At 42.6% G+C, this 20,717-nt stretch overlaps 1 protein-coding gene across 11 annotated transcripts in view; it reads right to left on the reverse strand.

Annotated features, from left to right (window-relative positions):
• MAP4 (microtubule associated protein 4) overlaps positions 1–20,717 on the reverse strand; it is a 171,412-nt gene that overhangs the window by 39,985 nt on the left and 110,710 nt on the right. For 6 of the 11 annotated variants that reach the window (XM_031027832.2, XM_031027837.2, XM_031027836.2 and 3 more), the window contains 5 exons: positions 19,651–19,764; positions 17,170–17,304; positions 15,485–16,600; positions 14,700–14,822; positions 9,383–12,721 (listed from right to left, as the gene is read on the reverse strand). In XM_031027832.2, the coding sequence (XP_030883692.1) occupies positions 9,383–12,721; positions 14,700–14,822; positions 15,485–16,600; positions 17,170–17,304; positions 19,651–19,764 (4,827 nt within the window). The remainder of the gene's footprint in view (positions 1–9,382; positions 12,722–14,699; positions 14,823–15,484; positions 16,601–17,169; positions 17,305–19,650; positions 19,765–20,717) is intronic. The other 5 variants (XM_081816866.1, XM_081816857.1, XM_031027840.2 and 2 more) reach the window with 1 other exon arrangement.

The following is a 20,717-nucleotide window of genomic DNA, read 5'->3' on the forward strand; positions in this document are numbered from 1 at the left end:
AAAGAATAAAGAAGGGGCGCCTGGGTGGCTCAGTTGGTTAAGCGACTGCCTTCGGCTCAGGTCATGATCCTGGAGTCCCTGGATCGAGTCCCGCATCGGGCTCCCTGCTCGGCAGGGAGCCTGCTTCTGCCTCTGACCCTCCCCCCTCTCATGTGCTCTCTCTCTCGTTCTCTCTGTCTCAAATAAATAAATAAAAAATCTTAAAAAAACAAACAAAAAAACAAACAAACAGGGCGCCTGGGTGGCTCAGATGGTTAAGCGTCTGCCTTCGGCTCAGGTCATGATCCCAGGGTCCCGGGATCGAGTCCCGCATCGGGCTCCCTGCTCCTTGGGAGCCTGCTTCTCCCTCTGCCTCTCTCTCTCTGTCATGAATAAATAAATAAAATCTTTAAAAAACAAACAAACAAACAAAAAATAAAGAAGAAGAAGATAGCAGGAAGGAAAGAATGAAGGGGGGGAAATTGGAGGGGGAGATGAACCATGAGAGACTATGGACTCTGAGAAACAAACTGAGGGTTCTAGAGGGGAGGGGGTGGGGGGATGGGTTACCCTGGTGGTGGGTATTAAAGAGGGCACGTACTGCATGGAGCACTGGGTGTTATATGCAAACAATGAATCATGGAACACTACATCAAAAACTAATGATGTAATGTATGGTGATTAACATAATAAAAAAATAAATTAAAAAAAAAACTTAAGTTTATGTTATGTTTTTGTATAGTGCCTCAACACTGTGAGCTTCCCTTCATGGGGTTTCTGAATAGGCAGGCAGGTCCTGCTTCAGTAAGAAAAAGTGGAGATCCAGAGACTTTTACACAGGGAAGGGGATAGAGTGGCTATACCAACACATACCAAGGAAGAAATCACACAGAACAAGAATTAATGGGTTTAAAGATTTTCAAACGAGATGAATGCCACCTGGATCACAAAAGATGGGGAAAACCTAGTACAGAAGAATTAGTAAAATCGGAGGATGGCTCTGTCAGTGCTCTGGTCCGATTTAGAATTAAAGACATAGTTTCACTCGGGAATTCACATTCACCCCCAGGACACAGCTGTAGTAAGAACTCAAACCTCCCCAGCCACTGTGATATTTTTATCAAGTTGGTAGATGAGAAACTTACATGAAGTCTTAAAAGGCTGAGCATGTCCAGGCAAAAATAAATGTACTTAGGAACCAGAAGGCTTCAATTCTAGACTCCGCCGCCACTGGAATTCTTTCCTCTAGGTTCTACTATTCTTACAGAACTCACTTCAATGTCACCTCTGTGAAGTTTCCCAGACCCTCACCCCCAAACTGACTCATTCATGTTTTTACAACATCATACTTGCTCTACTCTGTCTTAGGATTCGGCAACTACACCATAATCTTTTACTTATGTGCCTTTCCTAGGAAGCGAGAAAATGACCAGTCCATTTTTGCCATGGGGGTGCCCAGCACTCGGATACACGTTAAGTAGGATCTTAGAAAAGTTCTCTCAGTGGAAGGATGAGTGGATTCCTTTTATACGGACTTTGTATCATTTGGCCTGACCCTTCCCATCATTAAACTCGTTTAGAGAGGTTCCAATTTGGAAGGTCCTTTGGGTTAAAGACTTTTCCGTTCCATTCTGAGTCTGAGGAAAGTGCAGAGATTCCCATATGTCTGGTCAGTAGGTGGCTTCTAAGGCTCTTTCATCAGACCATATAACGACATGTCTAGCCTCCAAGCGTGTTGGCACAACTGGCAGATGTTTCTGTTTTTGCCTGGGCCTTGAGCGAGTACGCAACGTGTTCAGGGCCTTGGTTTGGTATGTTCCACAACTGGTTTCCCTGCATCTTTCCTATCCGTTACCAAGGCAACGAAGCTACTTTCCAGATTGACCAAATGTTCCCAGTTACTGTCTCCAGGAAACAATTTCTAATAAATTATCACTACAGTGACAGTCGATGATTCTACTGATTACAATGACTGATGACACTCTTTACTAACAAAACCCGAAGGGTACAAAGTTGCAGTCTAAGTTTCTTACCTGGAAGGAAATGATGTTTGTGTTTATATGCACATACTTATATGCAAAAACATTTCAAAGCCATATTCTACTGAATTTCAGACACATTTCTTAGTACATGTTTAACTCAAGAAAACCGTGATTCTCCCTAATTAAGTTTCAAAGATTGGGAAGCAAACAAGATGAAAAAAACCGAAGCTAGAAATCGAACTTCTGTGACTCCTGATAAAGATAAATTGCATACTGGGACCCACAAAATGGGGGCCTGGCTCACATCACAAATCTAAAGTCTAAAAATCTAAGTCTGCACATTTGGAAAACGGCTCACTGTCAAGGAAATCTAACATATACCAATTACAACCCTCCAATTCAGCTTTAGCTAGCTTACCTTACCCTAGAAAATAGGACCTGCTGCTAGCCTTATAAGGAAGTCTCTAACCTCTTAGTCATGCTGTTACGCAGTCCCTCTTGTAATGCTCTATAAAACTCGCTCTTGCCCAAAATCCCTCGGGAAGAGAGAGCCTCTGCTTCTTAGGCACTGTACTTCCCCAATCCATGGATTGTTTTCCTTTGAATAAAGGACATCAAATTCCTTACTAAATTTTATTATTTTTGTCATTTGACACCCTAAAGCATTAAAATGTTTACAGATGAAACGTACCCCAAGAAGTAGGACTTGGAAACTCTAACCCTTTGTTCTGTTAGCATAGTACTGACCCTCCCATAAGCCTCCATGAAAAAGAAAAGAGAATCATCCAACTAAAATAGGTACCTCCCCATCTCCTCCACCACGAGTCACAAAGTCTAAGATCCTCCACTTATGGAGGCAACACACCGGCTCCCAGGACCCTTCAAGAGCTTATATTCTTGGGCACCTGGGTGGGTCAGTTGGTTAAGCGACTGCCTTCAGCTCAGGTCATGATCCCAGGGTCCTGGGATCGAGTCCCACATCGGGCTCCCTGCTCTGCGGGAAGCCTGCTTCTCCCTCTCCCATTCCCCCTGCTTGTGTTCCCTCTCTCGCTGTGTCTCTCTCTGTCAAATAAATAAAATCTTAAAAAAAAAAAAAAGAGCTTATATTCTTCCTCTCAATCTCATCTCAGAATGTTTCACAGATCTCCCTGCTTTCCAATTTGACTTATATGTCAGTCACTGCAAAATGTTTGCTACTTCTCAAATGTTCCATGCACCTGTACTTCACTATGCCTTTACACAGTCTGTCCCCTAGAAAGCTTTACTCGCCTTTGCTCTACAAACTCATAGCTCAAATTACAGAACTTTTCTCACTACAGTAAATTATCTGTTTGTGTGTTTATCTCCCCACTCTGGAATCCTTGAGGAGTAGAGAGTGGGTCATTAATCTACCCTTAGAATGTGGGAGTAATGTTACCTGGTGTCTGCTGAATGAATGAATGAACTAAATACTTAGAAGTCCAAATCATGTTGAGTGTCCACTATTTACAGAGCACTAGGCAATGTTTGTATGACAATTACATTTTTGTCTAAACTTAAACAAACTGCCATCATTGCTAAACAATTTAAAAACGAACAATTTCAATCTGCTCACAGCTGAAATGACCTGCTTCAATATCTTAGGTTAAAGTTAAGAGGTAATAAGGGCGGAGGGGCGCCCAGGCACTCGGTTAAGCATCTGCCTTCGGCTCAGGTCATGATCTCAGGGTCCTGGGATCAAGCCCCTCATCAGGCTCCTTGCTCAGTGGGGAGCCTGCTTCTCCCTCTCCCTGCCACTCTCCCTGCTTCTACTCTCTCTCTCTGTCAAATAAATAAAATCTTAAAAAATAAATAAATAAATAAAATCTTAAAAAAAATAGTAAGGTAAGGGAAATACAATAAATGGAAGACCTCTTTATTGTCCACTTCATATTTTATTTTATCTTATTATTATTTTTAAGATTTTATTTTTCAGTAATCTCTACACCCAATGCGGGGCTCAAATTTACAACCCCCAAATCAAGAGTTGCATGCTCTACCAACTGAGCCAGCCAGGTGCACCTTCATATTTTAAATAAGTAAATATACCTGCAACATCAAAAATCAGAAGCTCAATTGTTTATCGTTTGTTTTCCAGGTCTTCTAATATTATTGTCACCAGAAGATAAAAATGATCAGCGAGGGAGTGTGAGGGGAAGAACCTCATTTTAAAGTAGAAAAATTAATATATGCTGGACTCATTTCAAAGAATATTTACATGCTCTGGCTCAAATGAGGCAAACGGTAGCCCAGGATTCTTTGAGGGTTAAAAGAGTTTAAGACAGTGCTGAGCATATAGTAAGTTTCAAAAAATGGTAGCTATTTTTAGTTGTATGACATATAGAATTTCCCATTAAGTTTCTTTAATATACAGCTATTTTTAAAAAAGCCAGAGAATGAGCAGGTAGGTGGGAAGGAAACAGCAGAAAAAAGATATTACCAAACACATACTTCTCCGGTTGTAAAATTGTAGCAAGTTTTAAGATTACAAATGGTTTTTTCATCTGCTGAGCATATTTTATTTATGAAACTGTTAGGATCTGGGGTTTATAAATTACTTCGAGTTTCATGCCAAGAGAACTTCCCACCATAAACTGACATTCTCAGCTGCTGGAAGAAGGGCTCAGGCAAACTAAAGAAAAAGAAATGAAGCCAGAAAAAAGGCGGCCAGGTTTTAACTATGGCAAAGGGAAGGGCCTGTCTACGGGGATCCATGGTGACTGTTGCACTCCCAGGACAACATGCCAAATGCACTGTCACTCACAGCTCTACCTGGCTGCCAGGGAAGCAACTGGTGTGAAGCGACAGCACAGACTTGAGTCCAGTAGAGGGTTGTCCTTTCACACCTGCTCTTGCATTCACAAAAACCAGTCCCACGGGAAGTCCTTTTCTGACAAAGTGAGCTTAGATTTCCCAAAGTCTTACAATCCTCCATGCCTCAGAACATGCAGAATGTTCTGTAAACTTGAGAGTGGCATGAAAACATAACAGGAGCGGAAACAGTGAGAGCATATAGTTAGCAATGTATTCTCTTAGCCTATTTCCAAAGAGGATAAGACTGGCAAAAGAAAATTCATTAGGGGCACCTAAGATAATTCATTTATAATTTTAAAAATGTCATTAGGCAGCATATATATGTAAAGCTCAATACTAGCTGTTACAGGAAACACATGAATAAATCAAACATAGTCTCAGCCTGGAGAATAAAATGCTAGACAGAGCCAAAAGACCTAGATCGCAATCCCAAATTAGCCTCCGATTTAAAATTTATGTCCTCATGATGTGTTTCCATTTCTCTACCTAAAAAAGTACTTAGTTAGTGCTTAGATATTAAAATAAAAAAAATATAATGACCAATTGTCAACCTTCATCTGTTTCTTTTTAAGACCTAAAATTTCTGAAGGTTCCTCTGAGGCAAGAATGAGAAAAGCACAGGCCTTAGTGTCAGAAAGACTTGGGTTCAAATTCTACCTCTGATATTATACTATCTGCATGACCTTCATGTGGAGAGTCGCCATTTTCTCATCTGTAAAATGGAGAGAATACTTCATACCATTGTTTTGGTGTGTGTGTATGTATGACGACCTACCTACCTACCTATCGATAGATAACTAGGCACATGGTATTCACTCAACAGATAGATGGTAGTTGCTATTAATCACTGGCAATCTGGGGGGCGGGCAGTTAACACAAATGATCTGAAGTGAAGAACAAAGGAAACATTTAACAAGGCCAGGTCTAGAACCAGTCATGGATTAAACCTCAGAGTCTACATGACCAATGGTATTTTAGTATGAGGGGCCACCTGCCTAGTCTCCTATCAAAAATCACTACACTCCCCATTCCACTCAGTTCCCTGCCTCAGGGTTGCCTGAAGCTCTGTATCTGCACATTCACCTGCTTCCTGGATATCTTGGAAGAAGCCTTACTAGAAATCTGCATGGAAGATCTTCTTACTGGAAGATCTGCATGAAGAAAACATCAAAATACCCCAGTGAGGGAGGAAGGCACGCACACCCGAACATGTGAGGTTACTGAACATGGCACAGTATTCTGTGGCTGGATAGAAAATCTCACCATACAAGACATCACCTCTCCTGAGGATAACCGATACATTTAATGTGATTCAAAGAAAAATGCTGACTGGATTTTTATTTATCTTTTTACAAAACTATACAAGTCAATTCTCAATTTTATATGTAGTAATAAGTGGGCAGAAGAGTCAGGAAAACTCTAAAAAACAGTCATAGGGTGAGGAGTGGGACTAGACCTCTTAGTTAGGACAACATACTATTAAAGCCGCATTATGCTACTGAAGCCTCAGTGGAAAGACCAATGGATCAGACAACAGCCAATACACACAGGAATGCAGAGCCTGGCAAGGGTGGCACTTCAGTAGGAGACAGATTAGACACATGCTGGTAGGCGACCAAGAAATTCTATGTCACATCTCATAAATCACACACACACACACATACACACACACACTTGTCAATTCTACACCGATCAGAGATCCAAAATATGAAAAATTAAAAATAGAAGTTATTTTCATAAACTCAGAGTAGGGATGGATGGATGCTTAACCACTCAGGCGCCCCAAAATTCATTCTCTTTTGCCAATCGTATCCTCTTTGGAAATAGGGAAGTAAATATATTGCTAACTATATGTTCTTTTATAAACTTGGTAATACATAAGGAAGTCACCAAATAAGTAAAACACAAAATAAATCTAAGCCCAGAAACAAATGCTCACCCATAAGGTCAGCACACACCGTCAGAGGAACACGCGGGAGTGGAGAAAGTACAGAGGAGGGCAGTACGGTACGTGCCGAGCGTGAGTGTACCTCTGCGGCCCTACGGGGGACCGAGGGGCAACACCTGTCAAAATTACCAATCCACAGTCTTCAAACCAGAGTCTACTCCAGAGTCCTTTTTTATTACACAGATGTGCTAGCACAACTAGGACATTCTGTACATACAAGGACAGTCTATGTACCTTGCTTCTAATAAAGAAAAACTAGGAAACACCTAAATGTCCACCAATAAAGAAGTGGTAAAATACATTAGGTTATAGCCATATGATCAAAATACTATACAGCTATTAAATAAGAATGAGGCCCCCTTCTTTGTACTGATCTGTAAAGACCTTTAAAATAATTGTTAAGTTTACAGGGGCACCTGGGTGGCTCAGATGGTTAAGCATATGCCTTCGGCTCAGGTGATGATCTCCAGGTCCTGGGATCGAGCCCCACACTGGGCTCCCAGCTCAGTGGGGAGTCTGCTTCTCCCTCTTCCTTTGCCTCTCCCCCTGCTTGTATACTTTCTCTCTCTCTCTCAAATAAATAAAAATCTTAAAAAAAAAAAAAAACTGTTAAGTTTACAAAGCAAGGCACACACCAGTACGTACGGTAGGTCTCATTTGTATAAAATCCACAAATGTATATGTCATTGCTTCTTTATGCATAAACTCTCTGGAAGGATGTATAAAGACACACTTAACATTGGGTGCCTCTGGAGAGGGAAATTTGGTTGGGGATTGATGGAAGGACACAGACTTACGTTTAAGTGCACACCCCTTCATACCATGGGAATGTACTAACTGATTCAAAATTTCTTTAACAGAGACATAGTGAGAGAGTTAACACAAGCAGGGGGAGTGGGAGAGGTAGAAGCAGACTTCCCACTGAGCAGGGAGCCTGATGCGGGGCTCGATCCCAGGACCTTGGGATCATGACCTGAGCTGAAGGCAGACGCTTAATGACTGAGGCACCCTGAAAAAGAAATTTAACTATTAAAAAAAGTAAATACTGTCCTTAGGGGGAAGGTGTGATAGAGTCATAGAAGAAACAATAACTTTTGCCTGAAATCTACCATTCTCTCCTCAGCCACTCTGCAGGGCTACCCCTACCAACACAATCTCTCTGAGCTTGGCTTGGCCAAGGCAAGGCCTTGAAAGTTCTGAAACTTCTGCTTTGCTTACTCAAACAAATCCTCTAACTACATTTCTTTAGAAATAGTGAGCAAAAAGAAATGGCTAGCATTCAGAAAATTTACGTCACCCTTTGTATCACTGTTCAAACTGAAGAACCAGTCTAAAAACTAACACGAAAGAACTCGATAGAACACTGAAATCCTAACGAAGGCTGGAACGCCCTCTATCTATGACTTCATTTTCTGCCTTGGCAATAGGGTAGCTAACAGAAGAAAGATAAAAACAGAAAAGATGAGAATGTCTTATGCAGATAATGACCTTTAGTATTCTCTACTCACACAGCACGTATTCCTTACTGGGTACAAAATCCATGCAAAGCACAAGCTTTACCCAAAACAAAAAGTCCATATCATGCAGCACATCATCCCCTGACGAAGGCTGTCCAAAACCCTAAGGCCAACTGGTGTTTTTTTGTTTTGTTTTGTTTTAAATTTCTGGAGTTAGTAGCTGCATCATGCAAGGTGAGAAACAGCATCATCAGAAGGCTGCAAAACCTCAAAGGCTAGGAAACATTTTTTGAAGGTTAGGCTCTGGGAAGCCATGATTAGATGTATACTTTTCAGGAAAAAAAGAAAGAAAACATTTCTAAATCTCGAAGGAAATATCTTTCTCAGTCTCATTCCAAGTACTTGACTGAGGAGGTCCAAAAAGGGCAAAAATAGGAAGAATCCCACATCAGCAAGTTTTACAGACTTGTCCAAGGATGCAGACTATGTCACATGGACAAAGACTATGCCCCAACTCCACCCGACGTGCAACTGTGGCCAATGGCTATGAACAGCAAACTGGTAGAAGATGTGGTTGCATCACTGAGAGATCGTTTCCCACTTCTAGAAACACAGAGTCTGTGCCTAGCAATGCTGGTCGGAAGCTAGTCACCATGTCCTCATATGAGGAAGACCATTTTCATGACTCCAAAAGCAGTTTGCATATTCAGTCCCACCAGCACAAGCTACAAATATATACTGACAAGAAAATAAATCCCACGCATACAGCTGGACCTGAAATGTTTTCTTTCCTCCTGTGAATCCTTATACAAAATAAGGATTAAATCTGGGCCGTAAGCTTTACACACAGGAGGCACATTTTTTTTTTTTTAATTAAGAATAGTGGATGGTGATAGACCTTCTGTTAAACAATTCATTGTTTGAAATTCAACTTCCCCTAAAACTCAAGGTTCAGTGCTGGGTAAAAAGGCATGCAACCAAGTCACCAGCCTCCTTAAGCTGGACACAAGGCATGCCTTGGCTGCAGAAAACACGTAATTAGCAGTTATACATTTTCATGCTGACAAACCAACGATTAACAAGGATGATTAGAGTCTGGATGGAACCAAAGCACAAGCTCTTTGCCTTTTGGATGCTGACTCAAAAGCCACAAGCACACACATTTCCCCATGGCAGGGGCATACCGCTGGACTTCAGCTGCTTGGGTCTCTCTCGCTCCTGGACGGTAGACTTTGGCAAAAGTGGAGTAAGGCCTCGGGACTTGGTGGGTCTCATGTAGCCTTTCAAGGGTTCTGCCATTCGGCTTTTATCTTCCTTCTTCCCTTCTCCTGGTGCCTTCGGCTCAGACTTTTCGGTCATTTTGTCAGGGGCCTCCGAGATCTTATCTTTGGGTTCTGGGAGTTCCGGATCCTTGGAAGTAGGCACTACGAACTTATCTACCGCCCGCAACGGAGGACCTACAGGTCTGCCGTCTGGGAAATCTGACTGGAATTCTGGTGTTGCCGAGGAAATATGTTCCGATTCAGTGATTTTAGAAGCCGGACTAACTTCTTCCACTTTATTTTTTTCACTTTTTGGAGGCAAAAGGGCCCTATCTACCTCCTTATTCAAACTGTCTGGGTCCTTGGAATCTCGACTGTCAGCATTTTGGTCCTCACAGAAACTGGGCTTTTGTGCTTTGTCTTCCAGTAAGTCAGGGATTTGAACTGCAGCAGAACCTTCCTCAGACTCTTTCTTTTTGTTAACTGAGTGTGTTGGAAAATTATTCATATCTGCACATGCTTCTAGGACTCTGACCTCACCTGGTAGGCTCTGGTCTTCTACTGGCACTCCAGAAAGATGTACCTTTGCGAGCTCTGTGATTTTTTCTATTGAAGGCTTAGATGCAGCACTGGGCACTGACTCAGATCCTCCCATCACAGGTCCTCCATCCATCCCTGCTTCATTCTTCATGGGATCAGCAAGCTCACCTTTATTTGTAAGACAGTTACCTCCCTGGCTCTTAACTGTTTCTATGGCTGCTGTAAAAGTGAGGGCAACCCCTCCTCCCATGCTTGCAGAAGGCCTAACAGCGGAGGGGGCCTTGGGTCTTTCCTCACCTGGGACTCCATCTTTGCTGCAATTATCTACCACTAATAATTTGGGTATCTGGGCCAGAGAGGTCTCTTGCCCACTTTCTGCCAAGAGGTTTGGAAAAGAATCACCCTCCTTTACTACTTGAGAAGCAGGAGTGGGCAGTCCTTCACAGGCTGCTGACTCCAGAGCCTCTGGAGGGGCTGACTTATTCATCAACCCTGGGAGTGTTCTGGGGCAGGTAAAAGTGATATTTCTATTTTCGTCCACATAGCCCATTCCTTCAGTTCTGTGGTCCCCTGTGGTTTCCATGGGAACACGTATTTTTGATGCATCTATCCTATTCTCCAGAAGATGCTTCTCGGGAAAACTATTTTTAACCTTTTTACTTTTTCCATCATTGCTCCTTTCATTTGGTTTGTAAGCATGTCCCTTGGCTGTATTGGTCTTATTCTCTATAGACAGTGCTGAAGGGACAAATCCTGTCCCCTGGATTTGGCCTTGGCAGCTCACATCTGTCACCTTGGTAGCTGGTTCAATAACAGTGGAGTCCTTGACTATGTTTGTCTTGTTCCCACCAAGAGCCCCAAGCTCAAAAGAATTAACCTCATCATTCCTCCCCTTTCGGTCACCTACTTCCACTGTGGGAATAGTTGATGTACATGGGGACAAAGGATCCTGATTTAAAGGGAAAGCGAGTCCTACGTGTTTGTTTTGATGAGGAGTACTCCCAGCATCTCTATCCTTCCCTACAAAAGGTGGGTTGGGGGTTTCTTCCTTGCTCTCCATTCTAGCAGGCTGTGTGGAATAATTATTTTTGAACTTTTTGTTTTTCCCCTCACTACTCCTTTTTTTAGGCTTTTCAGAAATCCAAGGAGCTGCCTCACTACCCATCCAAGGACACTTTCCTTCCTTGCTCTGGCTACTGACACCCTTATCGACGGCTGCGGCCCCTCTTTCTGTTCTAGCGCTGGAAGTCTGAGCTGTCCCTGACCCATTTCCCAAAGGAATCAACATGTGTGAGGCGCTGGCCCCCCTAGCGTCAGCCGTCTCTGGAGGCTCCCCCATCACCACCCCCTCAGTGAGACTCACTATGGTCCCTGGTTGCTTTGAAGAACGCAGCTCCTCACTCTTCTCCCCGGCAGGCGTTCTTTCAGTTTTAGGGGCTGACTCACTTGGCGCAAGAACAGCTGGGCCATCCTTCCAGCTGTCCACAAAAAATGGTGGCTCAGATCTTGCTCTTCCCTTCCCAGAACTGGCTCTCACCCTCCCAGAACCTGCCCTTGCCTTCCTGCTTCTGCCATCGCCTGCCATTCTCTGAGATGGCTCATTCTCTAGCCCAGGTGTCAGAACTAACATCTCGTCCTGCGGCTGCTTGGAAGCCAAGATGCTCATCTCTTGGCTTGGCTTTGGAAGAGCTTCCTTTGTTAGTTCTTTAATCCCTTCAGAAAACCCTGTCTGTTTGTCTTTCTGCAATTTAGTCACTTTACTTTCATCATTCCCTTCTTTTAGACTACTTCCTAACGAGGTACCTGCTGGCAAAGTGGGTACCAGATCAGGCAATTCTTTTGCTGCTGTGGGTTTTGAATCCCCACCCATGGCCTCTTGGTCCAAGACAGGAGAGCAACCCTCTTTGGGTCTGGTCTCCAAAGGAATTTCTACTTTGTGTGCAGAAACTTCTGTCAAGGGTTCTTTCAGACCAGGTGAGCCTACTGTCCGGCTTTCATCCACAGGAGTCTTCAGGTGGGGTGTAGACTCTGGTTTGCCTTCACCTGGCTGTAGCCATTTCTGGTCCTGGCCCAGTGGTACTGACTTGTTACCACTGACTTTCGCTTCTCTTCCTGGCTTAGGCTGAGAACTTCCTGCAGTTTTCAGGGGTTCTTCCAAAGGACACAAAGGAACGCTGAGACTTTCTGAGACAAAGTTCTCAGCTACCAGTTTGGCGGCTCTGGACTCCACTTCACATTCCTTTTTTAAGTTTTCTCTGGACGCCAGTCCATATTCTGTGCCCACTGTGGGAGGCAGGGTGGGGAGAACCCCTGATTTCTCTGGGTCTGCTGTAAAGGGATGACCTTTATGGTCGTCTGCACTGTCGTCATTCCAAGGTCCCCCAGCCCGGGGTTGAGAATATCTCTTTTGCTTTGGTTTCTTCTTTTTTTTCTTCATCATCATTGGTGGGCTTTCTATCTCCCAGGCCTCCCTGCCAAGATCTTGCTTGGGTTCAAGGAAGTCAACATGAGTAGTTTTCCTTTGGTTCCCAGGCTCACCGTAAGTAGACGGACCAGGGACCCAACCCAACTCAGACAAAGAGCAGGGGCCCAGGCCGGGATTGAGAGTCTTCCGTGGAGAAGAGCCTCCCAGCAGCTCAGGAGGGACCCTGGCAGGCCTGGGCCGAGTGGACCTGCGATCACTGGGTCTGCACACTTGTTTGCCTTGTGTGGGAGGGGTACCTGTAATACATGAAGTTGGCCAAAATTCCAAAAAAAAACTCCTTGTTATTGTTTCTTAAAAAAAAAAAAAAGTCCATTTACTGACTCAGTTAAGTCTATTTTCACCAACCCACACACTAATTGATTTAGGAAAACAGTTTTTTTCTAAAGTATTTCTCACTCTTAACTGGAATTAGCAAATCAACAAAGATCATCATCTCAGGTAAAGAAAAAAATTCAGAGATCTTCAATAGGTAGTGCCTGTAAATCTCATCTGATATTTATATTTGTCATTATTTTTAATAGGTACATAATTCCCAATTCTGCAACAAGATGGTAAGCTCCTATCTCTTTTTGGTGACATTTGTTAATTAACTGAATGAAATATATATGATTTTGGACAGAATTTATAATTCTAAGAGTCTGTCACCAATATTATATTAATTAGTTGTCAGGCTAACCAGATCAACTCTGGGAACCAAAACAGGAGGCCAGACTTATGCTGGGGAGGTAGCGGGGCGGGGGGAAGAAAAGAAAAAAAGATACTGAATTAGTATTTTGGCCAAAGAAAAATCCTCATCATTCCAGAACCAAAGCCTCCTACTTTGAAAGACAAATGTGTTAGATTTCAATGTTCTGTTCCTAAATGTACTTCCTGAAAGACAGAAAAATACACATAATGCCCAGTAGGTAGAATGAGAACAATTAGGATAACCACCCTTAGAAAAGTTTCAGGAAATCAACTGCTCCAACCTCCTGTCGCCAAGTCAATGCAGCATGGATTCAAGGTCCTGGAAAGAGTCCCACTAAGAGCAGGTCTAGGACAGCTTTTGTCAAGTCTGACCCAATGAAATGATTTCAGAGAACATTAGAACACTTACATAGCACCGTTTGTTCTTGTTTTTCCCTCCAATGTCCTCCAAATCCTACCCTTGATTTAACACCTCAGGTCAATTACTGCTTCTCTCAAAAAAGTGCTAGGCTTTAGTACTCCACAACATTTATAACATTTAATTTGGCAATTAACCAGCAGCTATTTGGTGCTATCTCTTATACTATTTATTGAATTATTATATAACTCTTTGGTTTCAGAGTTCATGCCTGGCAACTTTCCTCACCATCCAGGCTATGATATAACAACACAAGGGCAAGGACCCAGACTTAAATAACTATATGCCTCAGCATGGTGTACTTTGTGCACGATAAGGACTTGATAATCTTTATTGATATATTTGTCGCTAAAACAACATTTAAAAAGATCGAACTTTATTTAGCTCCTACTTGGGGCTAGACAGTATATAAGCACTACAGAATCTCAGTGACGTTAAGTCATGGTCCCTGTCCTCAAGTGCACATTTAATCAGTCACAGAGAAGTGAGCAGAGAATCATTAAGTCGATAATCATACACACATGCTTTGGGCTTACATCAAAAACACGTAATCTTAAAGTTCACTGAATGACTGAACTCCAAGTTAGAAAGTACCTTGGAGCAGTGCCTCTCCGAGTTCAGTGTATACAAGAATTATCTGGAGAACTTGTTAAAATGCATATGAAGGTCTGAGGTGGAATCCAGGATGATGCATTTCTAACAGGCTCCCAAGCAATGCAGATGCTGCTGGGCCATGAAACACACTATAACTAGCAAGGGTTTACTAGCAAAGGTTTATAGAACATTTGACCAACATATTCCTCTTATAGCTGAATAAACAGAGAAACAGGGAAGTTAAATAACCTGCCCAAGACCACACAGCACAGAATAGTGGACAGCTGAACTGAGTTAAGATTTAGATGTCTTGAGTTGATGCGATAATTTAAAAATATGTAAGCAGCTGACTTTCTGCCTAAACAAGATAAAAATCTGTCTAAGAAAGAGAATGGACTTCATAAACAATACTGCTAATTAAACCGCCACAAAACCAGGGACAACGTCGACCACCACCAACCCATAGCTCCCAGTCCAGGTGGTTTCAGAGAGTCCACTGTGTTTCCCTCGCTTACCTGAGGTCTCTGAAGGAAGGTCGGAAGGTTGACTACTGAATGGTTTCTTCTGCTCTTGTTTCTCTAACACATAATCCTCATCTGTCGGCAGGTTGGACTTCTGGCCCACGGCTGTGGCTGGATCTAAATGTAACAATAAAAACCACACAGGTTTTAGAGTAGCACTACTTCAGCTCTTTTTCCACCTTTCAGAAACTGGAAGCAGGAATAGTTTTGGAGGAATGAGAGATGCTCCTCTGAGGGCAGCAGAGAAATGGAGTGGTAGCTGGAAGGTGAAGCTGGGAAACTGTTTTGTTTTAAATGGGAAATATAAATATTTGTATGTTGGTGGGAATGATTCAGTGGACAGGGGGAAAAACTGGTGAGTGGCAAGAAAGGGAAGAATGGCTAGGGCATCTTAAAGTAGGGAAGAGGAGGTGGGGTCTAGGGGCAAAATGGAGATCAGCCGTAATCAGGAGCAGGCACGGTTTACTGCCAGTAATGGGAGTGAGGCAGAGACTAGGGGTACAGTACACAAGTCGGCAGACGAGGTGGCAAAAGTCCGTGAACGTTCTTTTATTGCTGAAATTACCAACAAGGAAAACAGATCAGCAGAGAAATAAAGAGGGAGATGTTGGAACCTGGAGGAGGATGAAGGTGAGAAAGATAGTCTAGGAGAGCAGCAATGTGTGTCGACTTGCAAAATACAGTGTAGTTGTCTTTATTTTATCTGGTACGACATTTGTCCCTCACCTTTCTGGTGAGGCCCTGGGAGACAGAAATACTGAGCAAACATAAACCCATACCTGGAGAAATGATAAAAGTAGATGCAGCTGACTGCCCCTCATCCTTGAGAGATTTTAACTGGGACTCCTCACTTATTTCTTCCTGTGACCGTGCAGTGTCCATGTCCTTAACTGGAACTGGTGTCACCTCTGTTTCTGAGAGTACTGCAACATCCTTGGCTGGACTCACACTGTTGGCCAGAGTCACCTCTGTCCCAGGGGGCGGAGCCACATCCTTAGCCAGGGTTAACTCTGTTTCTGGAGGCTGAGGCACATCCTTGATCAGGGTTACTTCTGTTTCTGGGGACACAGCCACATTCTCACTCAGGGCCATCTCTGTTTTTGGAGGTGAAATCGTGTCCTTGCCCAGGGCCATCTCTGGTTCTGGGGATGGAGCCACGTCCTTCACTAGAGCCTTTTCTGTAACTGGATGTGGAGCCACATCCTTGACTGGGGCCACCTCAGTTTCTGGGGGCAGTGCCACATCCTCGGTCGACATCACCTTGGTTTCCAGAGGCAGCGCCACGTCCCCAGTCAGGGCCACCTCTGTCTCTGGGGACAAGGCCACCTCCTTGGCTGGGGATATTCCTGTGGATGATACAACATCCTTAGCCAGTGCCACTTCTATTTCTGAGAGTGATACCACACCCTTGGCTGGGGCCATCTCTCTGTCTGTGGGTGGTACCAGGCCCTCATCTGGGGACACATCCATTTTTATAGGTGGGGCCCTCTCTGTTTCTTTGAATGGTAATACATCCTTGGCTGGGGCTACCTCTGTTTCTGTGGGCAGTACCATGTCCTTGGCTAAAGAGACATCTGTTTCTGTGGACAATACAGCATCCTTAACTGGGGCTTCTTCGGTTTCTCTGGGTAGTACCATGTCCTTGACTAGGCCCATATCTGATTCGATAGGTGATTCCACGTCCTTAGCCAGTGTCACATCTGACTTGGTAGATGGTTCCGTGTCTTTAGCCAAGGCCACCTCTGTTTCTGTGGCCTGTGCTATGTCCTTGGCTGGAGACATCTCTGTTTCTCTAGATGGTGCCATGTCAGCAGCCTTCAGTCCCATCATGATTTCCAATGCTTCTGTTGATGCCCTCTCTTCTGCTGATGTCATTTCTACCTCTTCAGCTGGCTCTACGGGAAATAAGTTGGAAATTTAGGACCCATCATTGTGTGCTCGTAGCTCTGCATTCAAAACTTATTTTCTGAGAGCATAGGAGTATCTAGATTTTGTGACCGTAACACCCTAAACAGGACTTAAAAAGCTGTCTAGTTAATGTATTTGTGCCTACTCTCTGATAGTCCCAGTACTGAGAAGAACAGGATATTGAGAGAGTAAAGAGTGGAGGAAGAAAGGAAAAGGAAAGAAAAAAACACAGGTTTAAAAACAACAACAACAACAACAACACAGGCACACAATTATTTTAAGAATGGGAACCGGTGGGACATCCAGAAAAAAACCTCCGAGTCCGAGTATGCACTCAATTAAAAAGGGATTTTCTCTGCCCTTGAACTCCAAGTATTGTATTTCAACCACACCTTCATTCCTTCAGCTGTGAAATCAGTAAAGGAATAAAAGCATTTGTGATAGTTCTGAAATTTTTATCTATACTGCTCTATGCTGCTAAAACTTAAGTCTGATGATTTAAATTGACTAAGACACTATAACCATTAAGTGATAAAGAGGGGTTCTAATAAGTTACCTGCTGTGGGCTGCAGAGGGTGTGTCACGGCCTCTGGAGAAATGAAGGATTCCGAGTGTGGAGAGTTTGGGGCTTCCACAGGCCACCCCTGAGGTCCAATACTTGCAGGAGCAAATGTGTCACAGGGAAACAGACCTAATATTGAAAACACAAACAAACAGATTTTTGAAAACTGGGTCAATAATAGGGAGAAAAAGGCGTATGATATTTAAAATCAGCTTTATACATCTGCCTTTGGCTCAGGTCATGATCCCAGAGTCCTGGGATCGAGCCCCATGTCAGGCTCCCTGCTTAGCAAGGAGCCTGCTTCTCTCTCTCCCTCTGCCCCTCCCCCTGCTCATGCCCGCTTTCTCTCTAATAAATGAAATCTTAAAAAAAAAATCAGCTTTATATATATTGCCATAACGACACAGGACCAATGAAAAACAAAGCAAGAAAGTTTTAAAGTAAAAACCACTGACGTTCTTCAGGGTTCTGGCAAATTGTTAACTGACTGTCATGTCATTAGTCAGCGTTGATTGGCTACCTTCTACATTGTATTGTGAAGAGTAAAAATACCAAAGACTGAATGCTAGCACCAATAAATATCACAACTGATACCACATAACACATAGTAAGGAACTGAGAGTCTTGATTTCCTCATCTGTAAAATGAAATCAATGCCTCCCTCTGCAACATTACAACAGTTTTGTGAAAATGCTTTATAAATTATTACGAAATAGACAAGTGTTAAGGGATTGTTATTATGCTGTGCTCTAAGACATAATAGGGGATTTACTATCACATGGTCCTTGCCAGCAAGAGTATTACAATTTAGCTAGAGAGGCAAGATAGACATGTATCAAATACCGTATAGTATGGACTAAGTGTTCTAAGAGTTTAAAAACAACCATGAGGACCAGAATAGTCACAGAAGGCTTCAGAGGAGAAGCAAGAGCAGGAAGAGAGGAGAGAGTAGTCAATTTCAAGGATGGAGAACACTGAGCAAAGAAAGGTATGAAAATGCCAATAGGACAAGAATGTTTCTGCGACTACAAGATTAGTTGGATTCAAGTAGATGTTGCATACCAGAAAGGGAAAATAGGATTAGAACAAACAATGGAAGAAGGACCTGGAAAGCCAGAGAAATTTAGACTTGAAGAGAAAAAAAATAGAGTGTCTTAAGGTCTTAATGAAAATGAGGTGATGAATACAGAACAGGGACCTGGTGACCAAATCAGCAGGTATATTTGGAATGAATTTAAAAGGGAGCAGCCTAGGTATAAAGTGATAGGGGCTTTACATGGGGGAAGGCAGAGGGAGCATAAAGGAAGAGAAGATGCTGTAAAGAAGTCAATGGGACTAAATGACTCACTAAAAGCTGAAAAGCATCGGGAGACTACATAGATAGCATCAAGGTCAACCCATTTAACATCCTTCCCCCTAGAGATCTGCAGTCCAAAGAGAAGCACAAATGCAACATATTATTAGCCATGACCTTTACAAATACAAAATTATAAGCATTGTTGGAAGTGGGACTTATTAGTGACAGGTACTGAAGGAAACCTGAAAGTCACCACCAAAAAAATATGCCTCTTTGACATAAAAATTATTTTGAGCTGAAGGCAAGTAGGGAGCAGTAAACCTAGAAAAACCTCTCCACCTTCTGCTTAAAGGCAGGATATAAATTCTCCACTTCCTGGACCCAGACTCTTATCAGCCCAGAGAGGGCACCAGAGGAATCTGCACACAAACCTTACTCCATCAGTTCCCTCCCATGCATTTTCTTCCCCCAGTTTGGCACTCATGAAAGCCTAAAACTGCTTTCCTTTGTCCTGTTATTTCTTTATACATTTACTGTTTGTTGAAGATGCTAACCAAAATTCTAAGCTACCACTTTGAGTCACTTTTCACCCGTATGATGGATGCTGCATGTGTTAACAAATTGTCTCCTGTTAATCTTTTTGTTTTAGAGTCCCAGCTGACAACCTAAGATGGGAGGAAGTAAAGTTTTACCTCCCCCACAGTATCCTGGCCACATTCATGTTAAAAGTTACACAAAACCAGGAATGACGATACTACTAATTGAGAACTAAGATCTGTTTAATGTTTACTAAGTACCAGATGCTATGAGAAGTGCTTTTACAAAATTTTATTTCATTATCACCACATCTTTAAGGTAGGAACTATTGCTGGCCCCATATTGTAGATAAAGAAATCAAAGTTTACAGAGGATATAACTTACCCAAGGTAATGAGCTAGTAAAATGTGGAGACAGAATCTGGCCCTATCATATCGTATTCAAGATCTCACAAGAGGAGGTGAGCAGACCCTGAGCACCCCAACTGCTGAATTCTCTCCTGAGCCCAATCTAGATAGAGCCTTGTTAGAGCCAGAGCCAAAAAACATGACTTTGCCTAGTGGTTAACTTCAAAGGTGATGGGTAAAAGGCCACATTAATTGTTGGGAGTTAAGCAATAAATCCAGTTGAAGACATCATACCATAACTGTCTTGCAGGGGATCATTTTGTTCTGTAAATGCTGAAGCATTGGTTGTTCCACTGGGGAGAAAGAGAAAATCCTCCAGGCCATCATCATGGTGCATCTTAAAGGGATCTGGAAAAAAGAAGAAATTTAAAACTCATTCCCAGTGAATACAACTAAAAAGATTAGCATTCCTTATCCTATGATGAATATTGATTGGTTACATGTGTCATCAACAGAAGTTAAATAAATTGAGAAAATATGTAACTGAATATGGTAGAGATTACCTTATTCCTTTGTTACAAGTTAAGAATATATAATCTCATATTCTCTAAGATTTGATTATCTGAATCAGCCAACAAATAAAAAACTAAAGGCACAACTAATGCTCAATTCTATAATATGCTAAGAGGTGAAATTACAGATATAATTAAACTCCAATATATATTTAGACATTCATTTTAGGTTATTAAGAAAAAAAAAAAAAGACAGCCAGACAAGTAAAAAAGACATTTTCACCTCATTGGACATCATGAAGAAACCTACTTTTAAGAAGTTGTCTGAATGAGACAAGGTGAACAGCTGGCATCTTCAGAAGAGAAACTCCAGAATCATGAGTTGCCATTAGTAAAGGCACTCAAAACATCAGGGAAACTCTATGCCCTTTTTTTTTTTTAAAGATTTTATTTATTTATTTGAGAGAGAGAGAGAGAGAGTGAGAGAAGGAACACAAGCAGGGGGAGTGGGAGAGGGAGAAGCAGGCCTCCCGCGGAGCAGGGATCCCGATGTGGGGCTCTATCCCAGGACCTGGGGAGCATGACCTGGGCCGAAGGCAGACGCTTAACGACTAAGCCACCCAGGCGCCCCAACTCTGTGTCTTCTTACATGAGAAAAAAAAGCAAAGCCAGTCAGGCCAAGCAAGAATTTTGCTACTAAGGGACACTTGTTCTGATGAGCTCTGGGTGTTATATGTAAGTGATGAATCACTAAATTCTACTCCTGAAACCAATATTACACTAACAAGAATTTTTTAAAAAGATTTTATTTGTTTATTTGAGAGAGCACAAGAGTGGGTGTGGAAGGAC

The sequence above is a fragment of the Leptonychotes weddellii genome, chromosome 1 (genome assembly GCF_054177405.1).
Source record: "Leptonychotes weddellii isolate Sample4059 chromosome 1, ASM5417740v2, whole genome shotgun sequence".
NCBI lineage: Eukaryota > Metazoa > Chordata > Mammalia > Carnivora > Phocidae > Leptonychotes > Leptonychotes weddellii.